The sequence below is a fragment of the Pygoscelis adeliae genome, unplaced genomic scaffold, assembly GCF_000699105.1.
Source record: "Pygoscelis adeliae isolate BGI_AS28 unplaced genomic scaffold, ASM69910v1 Scaffold66, whole genome shotgun sequence".
In the NCBI taxonomy this organism is placed as follows: domain Eukaryota; kingdom Metazoa; phylum Chordata; class Aves; order Sphenisciformes; family Spheniscidae; genus Pygoscelis; species Pygoscelis adeliae.
The window spans coordinates 2,282,800-2,302,932 of NW_008825167.1; the positions used below are offsets into that span (position 1 = coordinate 2,282,800).

The following is a 20,133-nucleotide window of genomic DNA, read 5'->3' on the forward strand; positions in this document are numbered from 1 at the left end:
CTGCACAGACACTGCTGAGGAAAAGAGGAGCAGGGAGCAATTCCCTGATTGTCACGCCGCTTAACTGTGTGCTTGTTCCCTTGTTTGTTTTGTATTTCTCGAAGTAGTTCTCTGTAAAACAATACCTGGGCATCGTTTAGAGGCATGGTTCACTTCAGGGACTGTGCCCAAAAGGGAACAGGGATGAGATCGCACCAGTTTTAGCTCCTTCTGCTCTTACACAATCCTCCAGTACTACTCTGGCAGTCTTTGCAACCTCAGATGCCACAGTTACTCTTGTACAACACCAGAGCATCACAAAGGGCTCAGAGGAGACCCAGGATCAAGAACTACATAGTGTGGATTCAACCAGTCTGCTCTAGAGGGAGTTAATTCTGAGCAGTGTGGAGGTGAGCGAGTCTGCAGTACTTGGTTATGGGCAATGGATCAGTCCCAGGTCTTTCTATTTAGCTGTGTAGACACACCATAGTGAATGACTGGAATTTTTTTTTTTTATTTTTATTTTTTTTTGACAAAAGTAAATGTAGGTTTAGTCCCTGTTTTAAGGACAATATCCTAACCTGTAGTGCTGTTGGAAGAAAAGCCAAGGATCTGTCATTACTGTAATATTTGAAACTTTTTAATGTATAAAAATAACACAAGCCTGTCTGATGTGTTTAGACTACATTTTTTTTGCTTCCATAGGAAAAGAGACATCAGAGTCTGAGCAGATGCTGTGGCAATGGTAAATTACATTAGCCCACCTAGCTTTGTAATGCTTTTGTGTGGTGTTCTGTACAGAAGTAAATGATATTTAAACTCTTTTATCTGCTGTTTGTCAGGGGATCATAGTTTGTATGTACAAGCTGGGTCTATTTGTGCTGTCCTCCCAACTTTTCAAGATGCAAGAAAATTTCAGCTGAATACATTTTATAGGAAGAGGAAGATAAATGCTTTTGAACGTGCTAATTTTTGTACTGAATCTTTTTTTTGTTTGCTTCTACTCAGCAAAGTTAGTTATCCGCTGGGTCGATATCACTCAACTTGAGAAGAATGCTACGCTGCTCTTCCCTGATATGATCAAAGTGAGCACAAGGTCAAGCGAACATTTCTTCTCGGTATTCCTTAATATCAGTGAGACATTTAAGCTAATGGAACAGCTTGCAAATATAGCTATGCGACAGCTTTTGGACAATGAAGGATTTGAACAAGACAGGTCATTACCCAAACTGAAAAAGAAATCCCCCAAGAAAGTATCTGCACTAAAACGGTAGGTAGCACTGGCTCTTAGTCATTTGTTTCTCCTCAATCCTTTTACTTGCAGCATTTTGTCCAAAAGTTTTCTAATGTTGCTGCCATTTACTGTTACTCCAAAAGGAATGATGATTCCAGCAGTGGCAAAATGTGAATAATTATTTAAATATAATTACTCGGTCTCCTGTTGAAATAGGAAAGGGAAAATGTTTGAATATGAACATGTTGCAAAAATAAAAGAAACATATTTGAGCCAAATTCTCATTTGTTCAGAAGCTCTTTAACGTATCTCTCAACACTGGCTGCATTAGGTATCTGTTGTAAGGCCCTTTTATGTTACTGGGGAAGGTAATAAAGCTATTTAAGTGTTACTAAGAAATGTGCCTAACACTCATATTTGGTCCTATAACTGGAATTGAAAATGACTTTAGATGATGAAGTCTATCTGGAACATATTTTAGGTAACAGAGATTAAAAAAGATGACATAAAATTCTAATGGATGAAAAATTATCTGGAAAATATTTCTGCTTCTTTTATAGATATCATACTGCAATTTAATAGTTTCTTGTTAATTTTTTCATTATTTTATATGTTGATCATGTTAGTGAACCATACAGAATTTTAACTGGTGCTTGTTTATATTTCTCATTACTTGCATTATATCACTTAAGTTTGTCTTTCTAACTATTCAGTGTTTTGCACCGAATGCATTATCAAGACTGAGTCTTGAAATTGTTAACAAACTCTAGCCCTCAGGATTCCATCATGTTAATAAATACACCAAAAATGCTTCTCTGAGGCTTAATGTTACATGGGGTCATGTGTTATTTAATAATAAATGAATTCACTGTATATATTCTCAGAAAGTAGGACTGAATGTGAAAAGATCACCCAACCTGTCCCCTCTGAGAAGTCAGGATCAATGTGTCTAAGTCATTCATGGCAGAATTTTTTTTTTCATGTAGTTTTAGAACCTTCCAGCAGCAGAGACTATACATCCCCTATATGCAAACTATTTCCACTGTTTTGCTGTACACTCAATGCTTAACTCAGTTGTATGTTGCAGGTAACTTGCAATGATTTGTATATCTTAAAATGTATTATGTATTTCTTAAGAAAAGCTTTCTGTGGGTTTTTTTAGGGATCTTGATGCCAGGGCAAAGAGTGAGAGATACCGTGCATTGTTCCGACTTCCCAAGGACGAGAAATTAGATGGACACACAGACTGTACTCTCTGGACTCCATTCAACAAAATGCATATTTTGGGTCAGATGTTTGTTTCTACAAACTACATTTGCTTTACTAGTAAAGAAGAGAACTTGTGCAGCCTTATTATCCCTCTTCGAGAGGTATTGTATACAAATATTTGTATCTGTAAATTTATAGGGCAAATAGTAAAGCAATATCCTATTGGAAATTGCATCCTAGCTTTGATGTTTTTTTCATTATTGGAGAAAAACCTCTTCATCCCTTTAATCTCTTGTGAGCATACTATTCTGATGTGTTCTAAGTAATATTTAATGACTGTGTATCTTAGTTCAAAGTTCCTACTACTAAAATTCACAGGGAGTTTTCTCTGTCAGTTTTTACAACCCTCATGAGTCCTTCCTCTCGCATAATTTATATTCTGATTTACAGCCCCATGGTACGTTTTTTTGTGCCCTATAGGGAGGGATGGACGATAAAACTTCCTAGATTGATGAGTGGACTTCTATTAAAGAATCTGTCAGATAAGATTTGCTTTTGTCAGATGTAAAAAGATTCATAACCCTAAAGACTTGAATTGTCTGTTCATACAGACTTGCAATCATTTGTTCCTGTATACGGAAAATATTTGTCAGCATTTTACAAATTGGTGTGCTTCCCTTTTTAAAGCTGGCTGCTTAAAGCAGGTGTTCAGTAAAAAGAATTTAAGTCTGATGCAATAAAAAAACCTGTGTTGGGGAGGTTTTTTATGATTGACTTGATTTGTGGGTTAATGGAAAAATGTGTAAAGTAAGTCTTCAAAATAGTAGCAAAGCTGATGTAACCAAGGACAGTTTGGCTTGACTGAAGAACCATGGAATATTTCAAGGTACTCTTTTCCTCCACAAATCATTAAGAGTAAAAACAAATGGTATTTGTTTGGAAACTTTGAAGTAAAGCTTCTCCACAGTGTGTTGCAATGACTTTGGTTATTTGAGAAGAGACATTCGATTATGGTTGCACTGTTTGTCTGGAACTCCAAGGGAACAATGGTCCTCCAGCAGAAGCGTTGGAGGAGGAGAACAAAGTCTGCATTTAACAGGACCTCTTTTCCTGGATGCAGATTCAGCAACTGCTTTTGATAACTGTAGCCGCAGCAGCATGGGATTCAAAGCAGCTCTAAAGCTTTAAGGGAAAGAAATAGCTGAAGGAATAAGTGCTTTTGTGTGAACAGGTTAAGTCTCAGCACCAGCAAAGAGAACAGTGACACACTGGGTAGCACCAGGAAATTGTTTAAAGTCATAAAAGCAGTGGTTAAAAGTACTGGCAATTGTGACTTGTGTTTTGCTCAATGTACGAACTGAACAAACTGGATTGGTTTATTTGTTTTTAAGGTTAATAATTGGTAATGTTTAGAACACACAGCTGTTACATAATTCATCCACAGCGTGTGACTTATCCCTGAGAGTTCTGTGTGTTAACATGCTTTACTGAAAGCTCAGGGAACTCAGTAGGTTGTGATGTGAGTACTGTTTACAGGTTGGAGTTCAGTTAGATTAGAGACCATTTCACTAACAATCGAAGGCCAGACAGAAACCTCCACCTTGCAGGGTCAGATGTTTTCCTTTGTAAGGAAGGACATGGGTTACTTTCCCTTTGTTGCAGGTTTCTGTGTACTGTGAAAATACAGTTGCAGTAACAGTTGTTATCACAGTATGCAACTATAATATAGTAGAACAGGAGCGTTATCCCAAAAATGGTTTATTCACCTATATTGGCAATAAAAAATAAGAAAAAGTTTCTGTTGATTCAGCCTGTACTGGTGTTGGGGAGCAGGAGAGGGATTCGGAGGTCCTACAAAAGAGCCCATAGATCTGCATCCCACAGAATAAATTTTGTTTTACTGATTCTTTTAAAATAAAGCCTGAGGAAAATAAACTAAGCAGTGCAAAGGAGTTTTGCTGGAGAAGGTACTGAAGCCAGTTGTTTGAAGGATGACAGTCTTCAGTCTTATCCTTTCAGACTTCTAAGTCCTTGTATCCAAATCCTGTTTTCCCGCAGAGGGATGTCCATAGTGATTTGATATAAGGGGGAAAGGGGCATGGGTTTATTGTATTAAGATGGTTTCTTAGACCAAGCAACTTGATTAAAGATCTTAAGCTGTAGCTACATTTTGTCCCTAGGTGACAATAGTGGAAAAGGCAGACAGCTCCAGTGTGTTGCCCAGCCCGCTATCAATCAGCACGAAAAACAGAATGACATTCCTCTTTGCCAACTTGAAAGACAGAGACTTTCTTGTACAGAGGATCTCAGACTTTCTGCAACAAACCACTTCAAAAATATACTTGGAAAAAAATATTTCTGGAAGCTATATCAGCTCAGATGATGAGGTATGTGGAGGAACATGAATCCTTTACTAGAAAAAGGGTATCTTAACTGGTATGGGGAGTGAGAAGCCAGGAAAAACCTTGAAGTGTTTGTAAAGCTAAACCTTTGTACACAGAAATGTTACCTCTTTCATGTTAATGCCTTTAGCTTCCTTAAGCTGAAAAGTTAAAATGTTACGATTAGGATATCTGTTTTTTTTCATGTTAGACCAAAGAGAAATCACCATCGCTGTGGAAGAGCTATTCTAACTCCTGCTGCCACATCCTGAAATTACAGTGTATCTTGTTGGAAAGTATCATAGTTAACTAACTGGTTAATTGAATAATACTGTTTAATATCTATCGACTTGTCCAAGTCAAAATGTAATTGTGGAATTTTAATAATTTGAAGAAATTATCAGTTGATATGAAACTCTTTTTATTGAAGACTAGCTGCTAAATCTCATCCTTTGAGTCTTCAGAAAACAATTTCTGAGCGGAGCAAGTTTGCATGTGCACTGCTAGTGAACTTTGGAACATTTGAACTAACAAAAAAAAAAAAAACCAAACCAACAACAACAAAAAAAAAACCCTGTCCTGGACATCGGATAGCCCTATTCTGAACCACCTCCCTATTTACCTATGCAAAGTAAATGGTTCTTAAAAGATATGATTAGATAAACTTTTCTCAGGCACTTTGAATACCAAGGCTTCTGCTGAATTCCTAGGTTTTATATATGAAATTTAGGTGCTTCATATCACAACCACATCAGATCTGTTAAACCCAGCAAAGTTTAGCAGTTCGGATTTCAAAGCAGAAAAGGCTTTTGTGGTGTATCATTTTGGTTTTATGTAGGTAGATCTCCCATTCCAAGTCTGTACTAAGCCATACCTTAGTATTGCGCTGAGGAGCCCTACCTTGTTTGCCATGTAAATCTTAAAAGTCAGTTTTTTACTTGCTTTGTGATGGTGAGGTATAACTGGTGCGTTCTTGTAGTTGTATACCAGAGCACACATGCGTATATGTATAATGCTGAAACTTTGTCTTGCTTTTTGCCCTAAATGGATCTACGTATTCTACCTACTGAATTATAAACACAAATTAATAATTGCAAGCATTATTATTACATTTAGTTATATGACTACATATGTAGACATGCATGACTACTAATTTCAATTTCAGGCGTTTGGTGTGAACTGCTATATGAGATATTACTGTGGTAAATTTTCAAAGTTGTTTGAGAAGTCAGAAAATCTTTTTTCTTCAGAATATTTTTCTTCCAAATCACAATCTGACAGAGCTGAATTTTCTGTAGAACATTTTAAGTGAGGGGAACAAAATAATTTATTTTGCTTATGTCTGTATAAACATACATACAGATATAAACACGTGTGTGTATGTGTACACACACACATAAGTATATGTTATATATAAATCTTACATTCTGGACAGTCAAGGAGCCACCTGGGGAGTCAACAGTCCTATGATGTTGACAGGAGACAAAGGGAGCTGGTTTAATTGCCCAGGGCTACTTAAAGTTAACACTACCTTAGCAATTCTAATTATAGGATTTTATTACTTTTTGGGGCGGAGAGCTATTGAGAAACTGGAAACAATTTCATTATTCTATACTGGTTTAATTTCTGCTGTCATATGCTCAACCTGTGAATGTACCTGGGTGATTTAATTTGCTCAGTTTTTGTTAGCTGTTAGTACGTATAAATTTTGAAGTAAAATGAAGTAAAAAGTCCAGACTCTGGCTCAGCCCCATGTCTGTATTGCTTGTGACTGCTTTCTACAGGTGTTTACAAGATCAAGTAGTTTAATTTCTGCCAGTCCTCATAAAAGCCTCAGCTCTGAGTCAGAGGGAGAGCGACAGTTCAATCTCAATGGCAATGGCATTCCAACAGCAACTCAAGCTTTAATGACAATGTATCGGCGGAGGTCACCTGAGGAGTTCAACCCCAAGCTGGTAAAATACACCTCGGAGTGCTGTACCTGACTGAAAAAGTTATTAAATTATGTTTTCTTTAAAATCCATGTTTCTGAGCCAGAAGAGTTTCATTCTGCTACAGACAGTTAAGAGGCAGTATTTTTCACAGAAGTAAAGCGTTGACCATGCTGTCGTTTTAACAGTACAAACTTCACTACATAAAAAAGCAAAGTTGGATGTAGGTCAAGGAGAGGTTGTATGCCTGCTCTTAAGTACAACTGCTTCAACAATATTCTTTTAACAGCAAGGTCTACTGGGATAGAAACTAAGAAATGGGCGGAGGCAGCCCATTAAGAAGAGAATTGGACTGTAGCCAAGTTATTTCTTGCTCACTTGCGAAGTTAGGACATTGCAGGCTTTTTAGCACTTAGCATTTCAGTGGGGCAGAGTGTTAGAAAGAGAAGCTGCATCTTTATGCCTGCCTTTCTTTGCTTTTAGGCTAAAGAGTTTTTGAAGGAACAGGCCTGGAAGATTCACTTTGCTGAATATGGCCAAGGAGTCTGTATGTATCGTACAGAGAAAACCAGAGACCTTGTGCTGAAGGGCATTCCAGAAAGCATGAGAGGGGAACTTTGGCTACTGTTTTCAGGTAGGTATTCATTTGAATGTGACTGTGGGCTATAAGCAAAAGCATGAGGGAAGAAGGGATTTCAAAGATGTTTAAAGGTGCAGATAATAAGCGTCTAAAAATATTTGGAGCAAGTAAGGCTGTGATTCTTAGCAGGTGCCAGACTGGTTTAGACAAGAGTTCTGTTTAGACCAGTAAATACCCTTTCTCAAACAGGCTCAGATAATTAGGGAAGAGTATAAAAAAGCAGAACGTACACTCCGTTACCAGAAGCCAGCAGTCCAGGGACTTCTAGATGTTCAACAGCCACCAGCAGGCCTATTTCCCATTTCTTTAATCACTTCTGAATCCAATTAGGCTTTTGGCCTTCACAGCAAGTTGTTGCAAGGAATTCCCAAGTTTAAGCAAGTTGCATGGAATCACTATCTTTAACTTTTTTTTTTATTATTTAGTGCCCCCAGTATATGAAAAATGGTGAGAAAATATTTCTGTCCTCCTTCTGTGCCGTCAAGGATTCTCTAGATCTGTGTCCCCTTAGGCTTTTTTTCGAAGTTGAAGAATTTTGTTCATTTTATTACTAGTTATATGGAAATCAGTCCATACCTCAGGCTTTCTTCATAACCTTTCACTTACTGTATGCCTTCTCGAGCTCTGCCCCTCCCTGAGATAGTTACCACAGCTACCCACACCATTTAGGATGTGAGCACACCAGGGTCTTTATATGATGACCTAATGATGCTTTCTGGTTTGTTTTGTATTTCTTCCCTAATAATGCTTAATCTTCTACATCTTCTCTTTGCTGCTGGGCATTAAACAAATGTTTTCAGAAAATATACACAGGAATGCACAGATCTGTCCTGTGTCTGATTAATAGCTAGTTTGGACCAATTTTCATGGTGTATGTATAATTAGTATTTTCCATGTGCATTACTTTATGCTACTGACACTTGATTTCCTTTGCTGCTGAGATTTTCATTTCCAGAGAAGTTTTAAAGTCAGCAGTGAAATCTCATAGCAACTCTGTGAGCATGCGATAGTATCCCTAAGACAGGCTAAGTGTCCTGCACAAGATGACAGAGTCATTTTCAGAAGCAGGAATAGACGGGAGTTCCTGTCTCTTGCTTTTGGCTCGAGATATTCTTTCTGCGACCGAGTATTAATCTACTCCCTCCTCAGGGCAAGTAGCTTTCTCAGAGGCATGTTTTGAGTTATTTAGGATGATCAAACCCACGGCCAGCTGCAGAGAGAGCTCATGATACCATGTGATTGCACAGCTCGTTTGTTCTTCATGCCTCCTGTTTCGTTCTGGCTGAGAGAGGCTTTATCTTCTTCCTTTTTTATTTTCTTAACCTCATTATAAAATGGCTCTAGAGGAGAAGACAAGAAGGCATGATACCTCAGTCACCTAAGCACATCCTTTTTTTTCTTTTTTTCAATCATCTTTACAAAAATAACATTTCATATTTGCTTTCAAAATGCTTGTTGGTGACATTGAAGATGAAAGGATAGCAAATGATCATCATGTTGGGATACTGTATCTGCTAACCCTTGCTTCTTCTGGTTTTAATACTGTTCTCCCACTCCCAGGAGCCATTAATGAAATGGCCACTCATCCTGGCTATTATGAGGACCTAGTGGAGAAATCGATGGGGAAGTATAATCTTGCTACAGAAGAGATAGAGAGGGATCTGCACCGCTCCCTTCCAGAACACCCTGCGTTCCAGAATGAGATGGGTATTGCTGCTCTAAGGAGAGTCTTGACAGCTTATGCTTTTAGAAACCCAAACATAGGATATTGTCAGGTAATTGAAATACCTTGGCTCACTCCTTCAATTTCTGGAATTTCAGTTCTTTCCTCATACTCCTATTTCTTCAGTCATGTACACAAGTATTTGGCCGTGTAAAGTACACGGATGCGTGTATAATGCTGTGAGGTAAAGCCTTAATGCTGCAGAATTACAGTAGTGCTGAGGTCAGAGGGATTTGACACAAGGACCTACTCTAACAGAAGTATTAGCAGTGCATGCTGAGAGATGTGCATAGTTTTCTGTAAGCATATTTTCTGCCTATAAATCTAGAAAATCTAGAGACTGGACAGAGGATAACAGAGCTGTCCTGAAGTGCATCTACAGAAAATGACAAATGGACCCTGAAGAAAGTTTCTTTTCTTTTAAGCAAGGAAAAAAAAAAACCACCAACACTTCAATTGTTCAACCTTACATTGAATAAGTAGGTAAAAATTTATTAGTTGTAATAACCCTCCAGAACCTCCTTTACTTTTTTTCAATGATGCCATTCAATCATTCAAAACAAAACTAAAAAAAAAACCAAACCCCCAAAAATAAAGCACCCTAGAAGATATCTTATCACTGTGCATCACCACCATGTATCGGTAGAGTTAATGCTGACCAGTGCATGGTTTTAGAGTTCCTATGCCTGTGATTCAGGTCACTTTAGTTTCTGGTCCCAGATCATTCTTTCTTGCTGTGTAACTTTGACTTATCACCTGGGCCCTTTTTTTGCCTTCCTACCTATTTTTACAAAAAGGAAACTTGAATTCATGAGTATTAGGAAGCCTGATTAATGTCTGACTGTTAAGACTCCTAGATGCAACACGAGTAAGTGAAAGTGCAAGCAATTCTTACAGATACAATCATAAATTATCTAATAACAAATATAATACTAAGTAATAGCTACAATAACTTTTTGTAAAGGTTGTTTAACAGAGGAACAGTAGAAAGACACTGTGATTCTGGTTCCTAAAGCTGTCGCAGTAATTGTTAATAGCCTTGGGACTTGGTCCATAGCATTCAGAATGCTGATTCACAGTTACAGTGAGAATTCAGGCACTGAAGTATTTCATACATGATAGACAAAATAAAAAGGAATAGCATGGACTTTGACAGAATTATAACATTGTTCTGAGTTTCAATTGAAACCTTAGTTGCTGTTTCAAACAGGTAATGATCAAGCTGGAGTCTTAAAATGTTACAGGATCTGAAATGAGCAGCTAATTCCTTAGGAGGCAAACTGAGAAGAAAATGGTACCAAAATACTTCATTTCAGACTAACAGAGGTCTAGGCAAAGGCTGTAAGCAAACAATTCAGAGGTCATTGTACAATGCTGTGATATTTGAAATGGAGTGAAACAGGCCATAAAAAACTGTCGTGTACACAGTCAAACATGGAGAGTGAGCAACAGCAAGAGACTTTTGTTTCACGCTGCTCTGGTTGGTTGTGACTGACACTGTTACAGGCATTTCAGCTCACAGATGCTGTGTCTTGACCTTTTCGTAGGAGCAGAAAGCATGGGGAGTGCAGACTGCCTCTGCAAGGAGTGGTACAGCAGCGGCCATCATTAGTGCTGTAGGAGGCATTTTGTCTGCATCAGACCCAGATTCCCCAGGAGCACCTATTGGCAGAATAGCAGTAGCAGTGTAACTGCATGCTTGCAGACCTGAGTAGGCCCTTGATTATGAAAAGAAATCTTGATCTATTTTTTCGTTTAAAAAAAAAAAAAACCTAACAGTTTTTTGTGGTTTATTTGAGGCTTTCTCAAGCCTTCCTTTGAGCACTGGGAAAACACTGCCTGCTGTTTTTACAGAAAATACTTGAACAGTTTGGGGTCTGCAGGGAGAGATATAGCTAATTTCCTAACCATAGTAACCACTTATCTGCCCAGTTACTGTGCTAGATATTGAATAAATGGGTCTAGCAATTTATATTTCTCTTCCTTTTAGGCTATGAATATTGTCACTTCAGTACTCCTCCTTTATGCAAAAGAGGAGGAAGCTTTCTGGCTGCTGGTGGCTCTGTGTGAACGTATGCTACCTGACTACTACAACACAAGAGTTGTTGGTATGTAATAGGGAAATTTTCTAAAATGACAGTACAAAAATTAACCAAATTAATTGGTATTATTTATATTGAAATAAGCATGTTTGTAGATGTATGTGTGGCATAGATACAACTGTGAATGCTAGTGGCAAGAGAGATTGCTCAGGATCATAGAAGCAATTCCCTAAACAGATACTGTGATAGTTAATAGTTTTTCACCTACTTAGGATTAGATGGCATTCTAAAGTGGGCTTAAACAAAGTAAATAAAAAAGAAATGGGAGGCTAAAATTTGAATTTTAGATGATCCAGTTATCTAATTAAAGTAAGGTGGAAACAGGAGCTTTGGCAATTTGCAGTAGAAGTCTTTGCCTGTTTACCTCTGATTTAAAAGGGCACAAGTATCTGAAAGCTACTGTTGTCAGATGACAGTTTCCTTGTGTACGTGAAAGTGAATGGCTCTTCAGTTTATCATGGAAACTGTCTTTACTGTAGCTCACAAATGTTTGAGATACTCATTCAGCCTTAGAAATGATTCTTCCTGGCCTGCTTAAGACACTGATGTCATGGCATAGATATGCATAACACAGGGTTCTCTTGAAAGAAATCCAAACCCTCACAGACAGTCACCCTGGCCTCCTCCAATAGGTGATGCTGAGAAGTATTATTCTAATTAGTAATGGTAAGTACTAAGCCATCATGTAGCTTCTGTACATGCTAGACCAAATTGATCCTTTGTTAGCTCTTATGAAGTGTATAATTAAAACAACAAAAAAATTACAGTTCAATTTGTATGTACAGCTCAGTAGTGGAATAGAACCTGTTATTTATCTGAAAGTGAGAAAGTGTGTGTCAGCATCATGTAGAATATTCTTAGGTTTTGATTTTATATAGAGAGAATATATGTATATATATTTTTCTCCCCTAAATGGTGATCAGTTGCTCCCTAATTAACGGACATCCAACCTTATTTATTTTCAACAGGAGCATTGGTGGATCAGGGTGTCTTTGAAGAGTTGGCTCGTGACTATGTTCCACAGCTTTATGACTGCATGCAGGACTTGGGTGTAATATCCACCATTTCCCTGTCCTGGTTCCTCACTCTTTTCCTCAGTGTAATGCCATTTGAGAGTGCAGTGGTGGTTGTGGATTGTTTCTTCTGTGAAGGAATAAAGGTGATATTTCAATTAGCGCTCGCTGTCCTCGATGCTAATGTAGACAAGCTGCTTAACTGTAAAGATGATGGAGAAGCCATGACAGTCTTGGGAAGGTATTTATTACAGAAAATAAAGTCTCTTCATTTTATTTTTCTTTTTGCTCACTTTTCTGATTTGTGTTCCTCTATGTTGAAATACTCATTTTAAACCAGTACAATATATGTAAATCTTTTACACGCTTATAGTCCCTTTTCATCCATATAAGGTACTCTTAACATTATTTTAAGATAATATAAAGTGACCAACAAGATATAAATTCTTCTTTCAAGACATTCAAATAAACTTCCCAAACCTGGTTATAGAAACTTATTTTGGTTGATTATTTTAGTTGATTGCATGGTTTTTGTTACTTCATCTTTTGCCTGCTACCTTTTAAATGTTGCTAAGAAAAAGCCTTGATCTCGAGGGAAATTGTTTTGTGAATGGACTAAATGGAACTCAGAAGAATTAGGTAGGCTCTTGAATGAATAGATTTCAGTGAAACAGGAGGCTGATAAATAGACTGGATGGAGTCATTTAATACAAATTAATACTGCTGAGTGCAACCTCTGATTTCCTCATGTTTGGTAGTAGTGTTTAGTTTTCAAGATGCTGCTGAAACTTTGGAATTTTTTTTCCTAGTAAGTTTCATTAGTATAGCCTTATTGAAGTCTGTTTTAAATTTCTTTGGGATTAAAGATGACTGTGGTTGTGTTTTCTCTGAAGTAAGCCCCAGTGCTTGCTGAGGATTTAAGGGTTCTGCAGCTGCAGGGTAGAAGACACATGACCTACAGCAGCTGCACCGGTGGGAGGAACAAGCCCTTAAAGCCCCTTGCAGCAAGGCTGGGCAGTAGTAGGACAGGGGGGTATGTAGACTGAAGCACACTGCCCCTTGTTCCCATGGTGTCATACTTCCCTTGACATATTCAAACAGCCAGAAGCAACAAATCTGTTCAGTAAGCCACTTGTTTGTGACTAGCTATATTGGAGCTATTTCTCGATAAGAATAACGCATTACCAGGGTTACCTTAGCTCTCTTTGAGAAAAAGCAGTGTAGGATTTGGCAAATTATTGATGCCAAAAATCATGTAGTTCATTAGCACAGATCATTTTTACATTTAATAATCCATATGTAACCCTTATTCTGTCAACCCTCAGAAGGGAGGGGGTATAAATGAATCTTGGGTTTCTCATTTCTTTTTTTTTTCCCCCACCAGATATTTGGACAGCGTAACTAATAAGGACAGCACTCTTCCACCCATTCCTCATCTTCACTCACTGCTCAGTGATGATGTAGAGCCTTATCCTGAGGTGGATATCTTCAGACTAATCAGGTCTTCCTATGAGGTAGGATAGGATTTCTTAACAGGAACTTGTCAACCCACACTAGTTCTGCTTTACAGGGGAATTTGATACTCTAGTTTGGCTTTGCTTGGAACTGAGAGTACGTAAAAGAAATACAGACTCATCTCAGAAGTCTGAAATGGGGCAGGGGAGAGGGGTTAGTCTTTCTTTTAACCAAAACTTTTAATTGGAGCTGTTTTGTATAGAAGGCTGCAGCATCAAAGGAGAGCGGCCCACAACCAAAAAGTGATTTACAAACAAAAGGCTGAACTTGTAATTCAAAAAAGGTTCATTCTCATCTAAGCTTTTTCATGCTTCTCCAAACTGAAATGTTAATAAAATCTATATGATTTCAGAAGACCTTTCTATTATCAGTGGAACTTTGTTTCTTTTACCACTTTTTTTCCAGCAAGTGCTGGTAATGACCATCAGCCACTAGTTTTTGTATTATCACCAAAGCTAAAAAAATTTTGAGTGAAAGGAGCTGGTAATAACTAATATCTGTAAAGCACAGGACAAAGCCTGCAAAAAACCCTAAAATTTGCAAACCAGTTTCATTGTCCTTAGATTTTAAAAATAAGCCATCAGTTAAAATATCTCTGATGATTACACTGGCATATTAATTTTTTATAGAAGTTAAAGAATAACTTTAAAGAGTTATTCTCCTTAAGTTCCTTTTTTCCTTCTATTGCCATGCAGGGTAAATTAGTATTTTTAACTCAAGATGTAGATTCATACTTAGCAATATGACAGCTGTTTCAGAGGCACTTCCTGTGTCCCTAAAACCTCCTTGCTTTAATAATATGGTATCTCTTTAATAAGAAAGTAGGTAGTCTTTTAGTTTATTCTACACTGAAGGGCAAGCTGAATTAAGTTAGATATATAGTTCTTCTTCACGCAACTTCTCCCCAATAATGGGGAGAAGGACATTTATGTGAAATTCTGTTTCCCTTGTATTTTTCCAATTTCCTCGTCATGAAGACGTATTGTGTTGGCTTAACTGCTTTTAGATGAATAACCTGACTCTGTGCAGAGCCAGTCTGTCTTTTTGGGGCTTATGCAGCACAGAACCTTGTAGCTCCTTCTAGATAAATAACCAGCTGTACTCCAGTATAATTAGGCAAAACAAATAGCATGGGGAGAGTGAAGAACTGCGGGGAAAGGAGGAGTTGGTTGCAAAGAGAGAATTAGTTTCAGGAGAGTCATTGTTGTTGGGTGATTTGATTATTAAAAAAAACCCCAACCACCCAACAATTCAATAGTAAACTATCAAGATAAAAACCTCAAGGCATCTGTTATTCAATGACTGTTACATTCCTCAATTAGGTATTTGTAGTCAGGGCTGGGAAGTCACTGTGTTAGCTTTGCTGTGACTACAAAGAGCGAAATATCGAGTAAGAGTAAGCGAGCTTATCTTTGCTATTTTTAGAATTTAAGTTGTTAAAGGTACTTGTTGGGTAACCATCTATCCTTAATCTTCTAGTCATTTATTGTTTACAAAAAAATAGGAAGACCTACAGTTAAAAAAATGCTTTGCCCTCCCTCAGACACAAACACACGCCCCCAAAGGGGGAAAAACCTTGTCCCTTGCAGACTGTCCTAGATATTTGTCATGGGAGCATGATGAGAATTTGGTGAAGGAGTAGCACGGTCAAAAGCATAATATTTGGATTGTTTTATGAAGAGCTACTTTCCATCACTCTCTGATCCTGTCCAGCTCTTAAGTAATCATGTCAGATGCATATATGGGGAGTCTCCAGTGAAAGCTGAAGTGATGCAGAGGAATTTTTTGGTAATTAAGTGATTAATACCCCTCTCTATGATGATATTGAACTGACTTTTTACTTTCAAAAGAGAAACATTCTTGAAATAAGAGAATATACATAACAAATGCATTTTACCCTGCCAGTAATTTTTTCATTTACCGAAAATACTTTTTAGTAAGAAACCTCTTATCTTTTCATTCAATTTTGCAATTAATTCAGAAGCCATAGAGCCTGGCGTTGTAATAATTACAATAGAAGTGACTGAAATAATGCAAAAATCACTGCAGCTTTAAAAGCCTGTGCATAGCTCACTAGCTGTCAGTGGAGTGTCAACTCAGATATTCAGAGCTGTTATGTGCTTAACTCCTTTGATTTGTGTGTTAGTTAACTTGGAAAAAAAGTAGGCCTTAAACACTTAAGCTACATCTATAATAGTATCTGGATCTTGGCCATTTTAACTAAACAACTGACACTCAAAGGTCTATACTGTTGAAAGGTTTGATACAGTTTTGACCTAGAACAAGTGACACTCTTCCAACAATTCCCTGTATGATTTGAAAGTTAACATGGGCAAGGGACCATTCCCAGGAGGTAATGACATGCAACCTTCTTTTTCTGTAGGCTACATGAGTTTTAGTTGTAAGGATGTGAACAGACCATCTCATTTGGTCCCCAGACCAGAGAATAAGCCCTGATTACTGGAACACATGTGGCCTCAGAGCCACAAAAGACATCTCTTTTTCAAGGTTTTTTGACCTCTGTGGTGCTTAATATTCATGGATGTTTATCTAGATTCCATTTTTTCAAAAGACGTCTTTATTTGCAAAATATTCCAAGTACATGAAACATCTTTTTACTCCCGAAGTACATGATAAAGGTGCAAGTAGCATCACAGCTTTAGTGTTATTTTGATCACACAAGAGTGTGTGAGCAAATTATGACCTGCTTATGGAGATGCAGTTGCACTGGAAATATAAATCCGTCCTGTATAAAAACGTATCTTGCCACCCCCTTTCAGTTTTACATGTGGCATACTTGATGTCTGGCATTATAGTTCCTGCTGGTCATCTGTGCATTTCTAAGTATGTGTTTACAAGTGTTTTCTTGATGGCAAAAAACTTTTACTTACAGTTCACAGAAAGAAATCTGAGGGATTAGGCATTCCTCTACATATGAAAACACGGAATATTATTCCTAATAGGTTTCCCCCTGGGATGTTTCTGTAGTATATGCAGGAGCTCCCTGAGACTGTTATGTGCATCGTGAAAAAAACTTCTGAAAATAAGACTTGGGCACTTTAGAGAGTGTCTTCTTCCTAATGGAAGTTGCATTCTCGATGCTTGTTTTCAGATCCTCATGAATGTAAGGACTGCTATACTGTCTCAGCCATTAGAGATCTAGTTAGTCTAAATATCTTCTCTCTCTGTAGCAATTAAGATATATTCCAGGCGAAGCTGAAATAAAACCCTGCAGAAGGAGTCATGAAACAATCTATTCATAGAGATTTGCCAAGGAAGAAATTTCTAACTACTGAGATTATGGTTTGAAATGTGAGGATTTGTAACTTAATAAAGACCTTTCAAATTAAATGAAAATAAGTTATTGGGAAAAACAAAATCTAGTGATATATTCCTAAAGTCTTTGTAACTTTTTCATGTGTTAGAAAAATGCCTTAACAGCAGTTTTTTAAACATAATTACATTAATTTCTTAAATACATTAAAGGCAAGCTAAGTATTCCAAATATTAATGCACAGACTATCCTGTACTACTTCTTCTCTTTTAAGAAATTTGGAAGTATCCGAGCGGATTTAATTGAACAAATGAGATTCAAACAAAGGCTGAAAGTTATCCAAACCCTTGAAGATACTACAAAGCGCAATGTGGTAAGTACTGAAATAATGTTCTTTTGCAAAGATTAAGGTCAGTCAGTTTCTGAAATTTAAATTAGCTTTTCAGTGAGACATGGATTTCAAATCCGTAACTGTTACTGTTATGTTTCAAAAGGTACGAACTATCGTGACAGAGACTTCTTTTACTATTGATGAACTGGAGGAACTGTATGCTCTTTTCAAGGTAAAGCTAAGTCAAGATAAGATCATGTGCCTGCAGGAAATGCAAACGTTTATTTTTGATATGGGACTGTTTCTTTTCTAAAGACCAGGTTGAGTCTGTGAGTGAGTTACTATCAGGTATCTTAATACAAATTTGAATTAACTGCTGTGTTATTGCATATACCAAAAAACCCCCAACCAGTTTTCAAAAACTCAGGAAATAAGTAATTCACTAAATGATTTGTCCATGGAAAAAATGAATATACTGATGAAAACTATTATAATGAAAAAGTGAATATATAGAGGCTTTTGATCAGTCTTTAGAAACTTACGTATGTCTCACTCTACCTGACCAAGTTTTGGAATGTAGCACAGAAATACCATTATTCTATTATCTCGGACAGTTTATACTTCCATATCACAATAGCTGATTTTTGCCATTGTTAATGCTTTAATGTATACTGTATTACATGGAAATTTAGTGTCACAAAGTGATGTGTCTTTGTAAGTTGATTGTACAGCAATTACCATTAGATCCACAAACTTAAAGATGAGCAGTTAAAATGCTTTTGCTTCACCTTCACGTACAGTGCCCTAAAACACGATACTTTCTTCCTCTGTTTTGTTATAAGAGAGATTTTTTGGTATACCCTGAAGAATTTCTTTCCTTTCAATTTCCCATCTGTAATGTCAGGTCTTACAATTGTCCAAATCCTGCAGTGCCTTCTTTCAGTCTTCCATGGAATCAGTGAGACAAAGTCAGACAGTCCACCCCAGTTGATTGCTGCGCAGTGCTAGGATCTCTTTCTCTAAGCTTCTGAATCGTTTTGAATTAGATTCCACTGAAATCAGCTCCAGAACTTTCACTGACTTCAGTAAAACTGAAAGAGTAGGACTATATACAGCATTTTTGAGACTATACAATTCAACAAAAAATATTTCAAATAAACAGCTGTTTTCATATGCTCTGAAATTAAAGGTTTCGTGAGAGTCCCCTTTCTGATTTGACTGTGTGGTGAGGTTGAAGGGGGTGACTAAGCACAATAAGCCTGTGTGTATATGCGAGTCACAGCTGCTTACTGCTCTGTTCAAAACAGGTATTTCAAGTTTCATCTGCCTGGGAGGCAGAAAAAGTTTTGCTTTATCTTCTTTTTTTGTAGAAGGATGTCTTTTTGTGCTGGTTAGGGGAGAAACATCTTGCAGAAGTGCAAGGGCTAGGTAGATGGAAATACATTGCTAGTCTTGTGTTGTTTTAAGAACGTGTGTGTGTGAGTTGTTTGGATTTTTTTTTTTAATCATTGATAGAGATGAGTTGTTTACAGAGGTGATGACAATCTCACAGCATTTGCCTTCTGTTCAGGCAGAACATCTGACTAGCTGCTACTGGGGAGGAAACAGCAATGCTATTGACCGGCATGATCCCAGCCTGCCTTATCTGGAGCAGTACCGTATTGACTTTGAGCAGTTCAAGGGGATGTTCGCTCTCCTCTTTCCTTGGGCGTGTGGAACTCATTCAGATGTATTAGCTGCGCGCTTATTCAGGCTTCTTGATGAAAATGGAGACTTGCTCATCAACTTCCGTGAATTCGTCTCTGGGCTAAGTAAGGAGAATTCACAACACTCTCAAAATAATGCGACCCAAACAGTTTGTTTCTAAAGGGCATCCAGTCCTTCAGAAACACAGATGTTATATTAGCTATCAGATAATGAGTTTGAATTTGACATACGCTAATTTGCATAAATGACCTTTGTTTTCAGAGCTGTTCGTGCTACCATTCAGTTCACTTTATCATGCCTGTGACAGTGGTTCCCACTGGGGTTTAGGCTGGTCACAGTAGGTCCATCTACATTAGCCAGTGGTGTATCACACTGGGAGAAGGACCACACAAAAACTACACGTCCGTTATGGTCTGAGGATTTCCCTGACCACTAACTCTCAACACAAAAATGACCTGCAACTTGTGTGCTTAATGGTGTGATTACTTCTAATCAAAGTATTTCCTTTGGGAAAGTCTTTTGTATGTTCTTCTGTAGTGTTCCTCTCTGTGATGCTGCATTTTGTTATCTGCTCCTTAAACTTTCCCTGAAAGTTGGGAATTTATACCTTTTGTTAGCGCTACCAGCTCTGGAAAGGGGAGAGGGGCAGCATTCGCTCCCTTGGTTGTTCGGGAAGACAACTTTTGAGAAATTTATGTGCACATATAAGGGGTAGGGGAAGGGTAGAGTGAGGATGCTAGTTTTGTTTGCCCCTGAATATAAGTGCTTCTCTTTAGAAGTCTGCTGACACCCCACGTACATGTCTCCCTGTGTGAGGGGAAGGTATCGCACCTCACAGTATATGCAGTGAGAGGTACTACCTATATTACTTCTGAAATCAATAACCAAGACTGCAGACTAAGAGAGCAGGATGGAAGTCACCTGAAAAGGAGAAAGTGGAGGTGCAGGTCAGATGGGGAGGCTGAATGTCATTAATGGAGATTACGGCCCATGCAAGTCTTGAAGAAGCAAGCTTTCAAGACATGAAAGTCAGTATCACAACAATGGGAATGTGCAAGCCCCGGGATTAACATGAAGAAGCAAAGATGAGGCAG

The 20,133-nt window shown here is 37.8% G+C and overlaps 1 protein-coding gene across 1 annotated transcript in view; it reads left to right on the plus strand.

The window, feature by feature from the left end:
* Positions 1–20,133, plus strand: part of TBC1D9 (TBC1 domain family, member 9 (with GRAM domain)) — a 53,724-nt gene that overhangs the window by 23,464 nt on the left and 10,127 nt on the right. The window contains exons 5-16 of the mRNA XM_009328864.1: positions 988–1,249; positions 2,376–2,583; positions 4,603–4,809; positions 6,588–6,758; positions 7,218–7,368; positions 8,935–9,149; positions 11,088–11,205; positions 12,168–12,453; positions 13,597–13,726; positions 17,276–17,374; positions 17,496–17,564; positions 18,903–19,143. Of these exons, the coding sequence (XP_009327139.1) occupies positions 988–1,249; positions 2,376–2,583; positions 4,603–4,809; positions 6,588–6,758; positions 7,218–7,368; positions 8,935–9,149; positions 11,088–11,205; positions 12,168–12,453; positions 13,597–13,726; positions 17,276–17,374; positions 17,496–17,564; positions 18,903–19,143 (2,157 nt within the window). The remainder of the gene's footprint in view (positions 1–987; positions 1,250–2,375; positions 2,584–4,602; positions 4,810–6,587; positions 6,759–7,217; positions 7,369–8,934; positions 9,150–11,087; positions 11,206–12,167; positions 12,454–13,596; positions 13,727–17,275; positions 17,375–17,495; positions 17,565–18,902; positions 19,144–20,133) is intronic.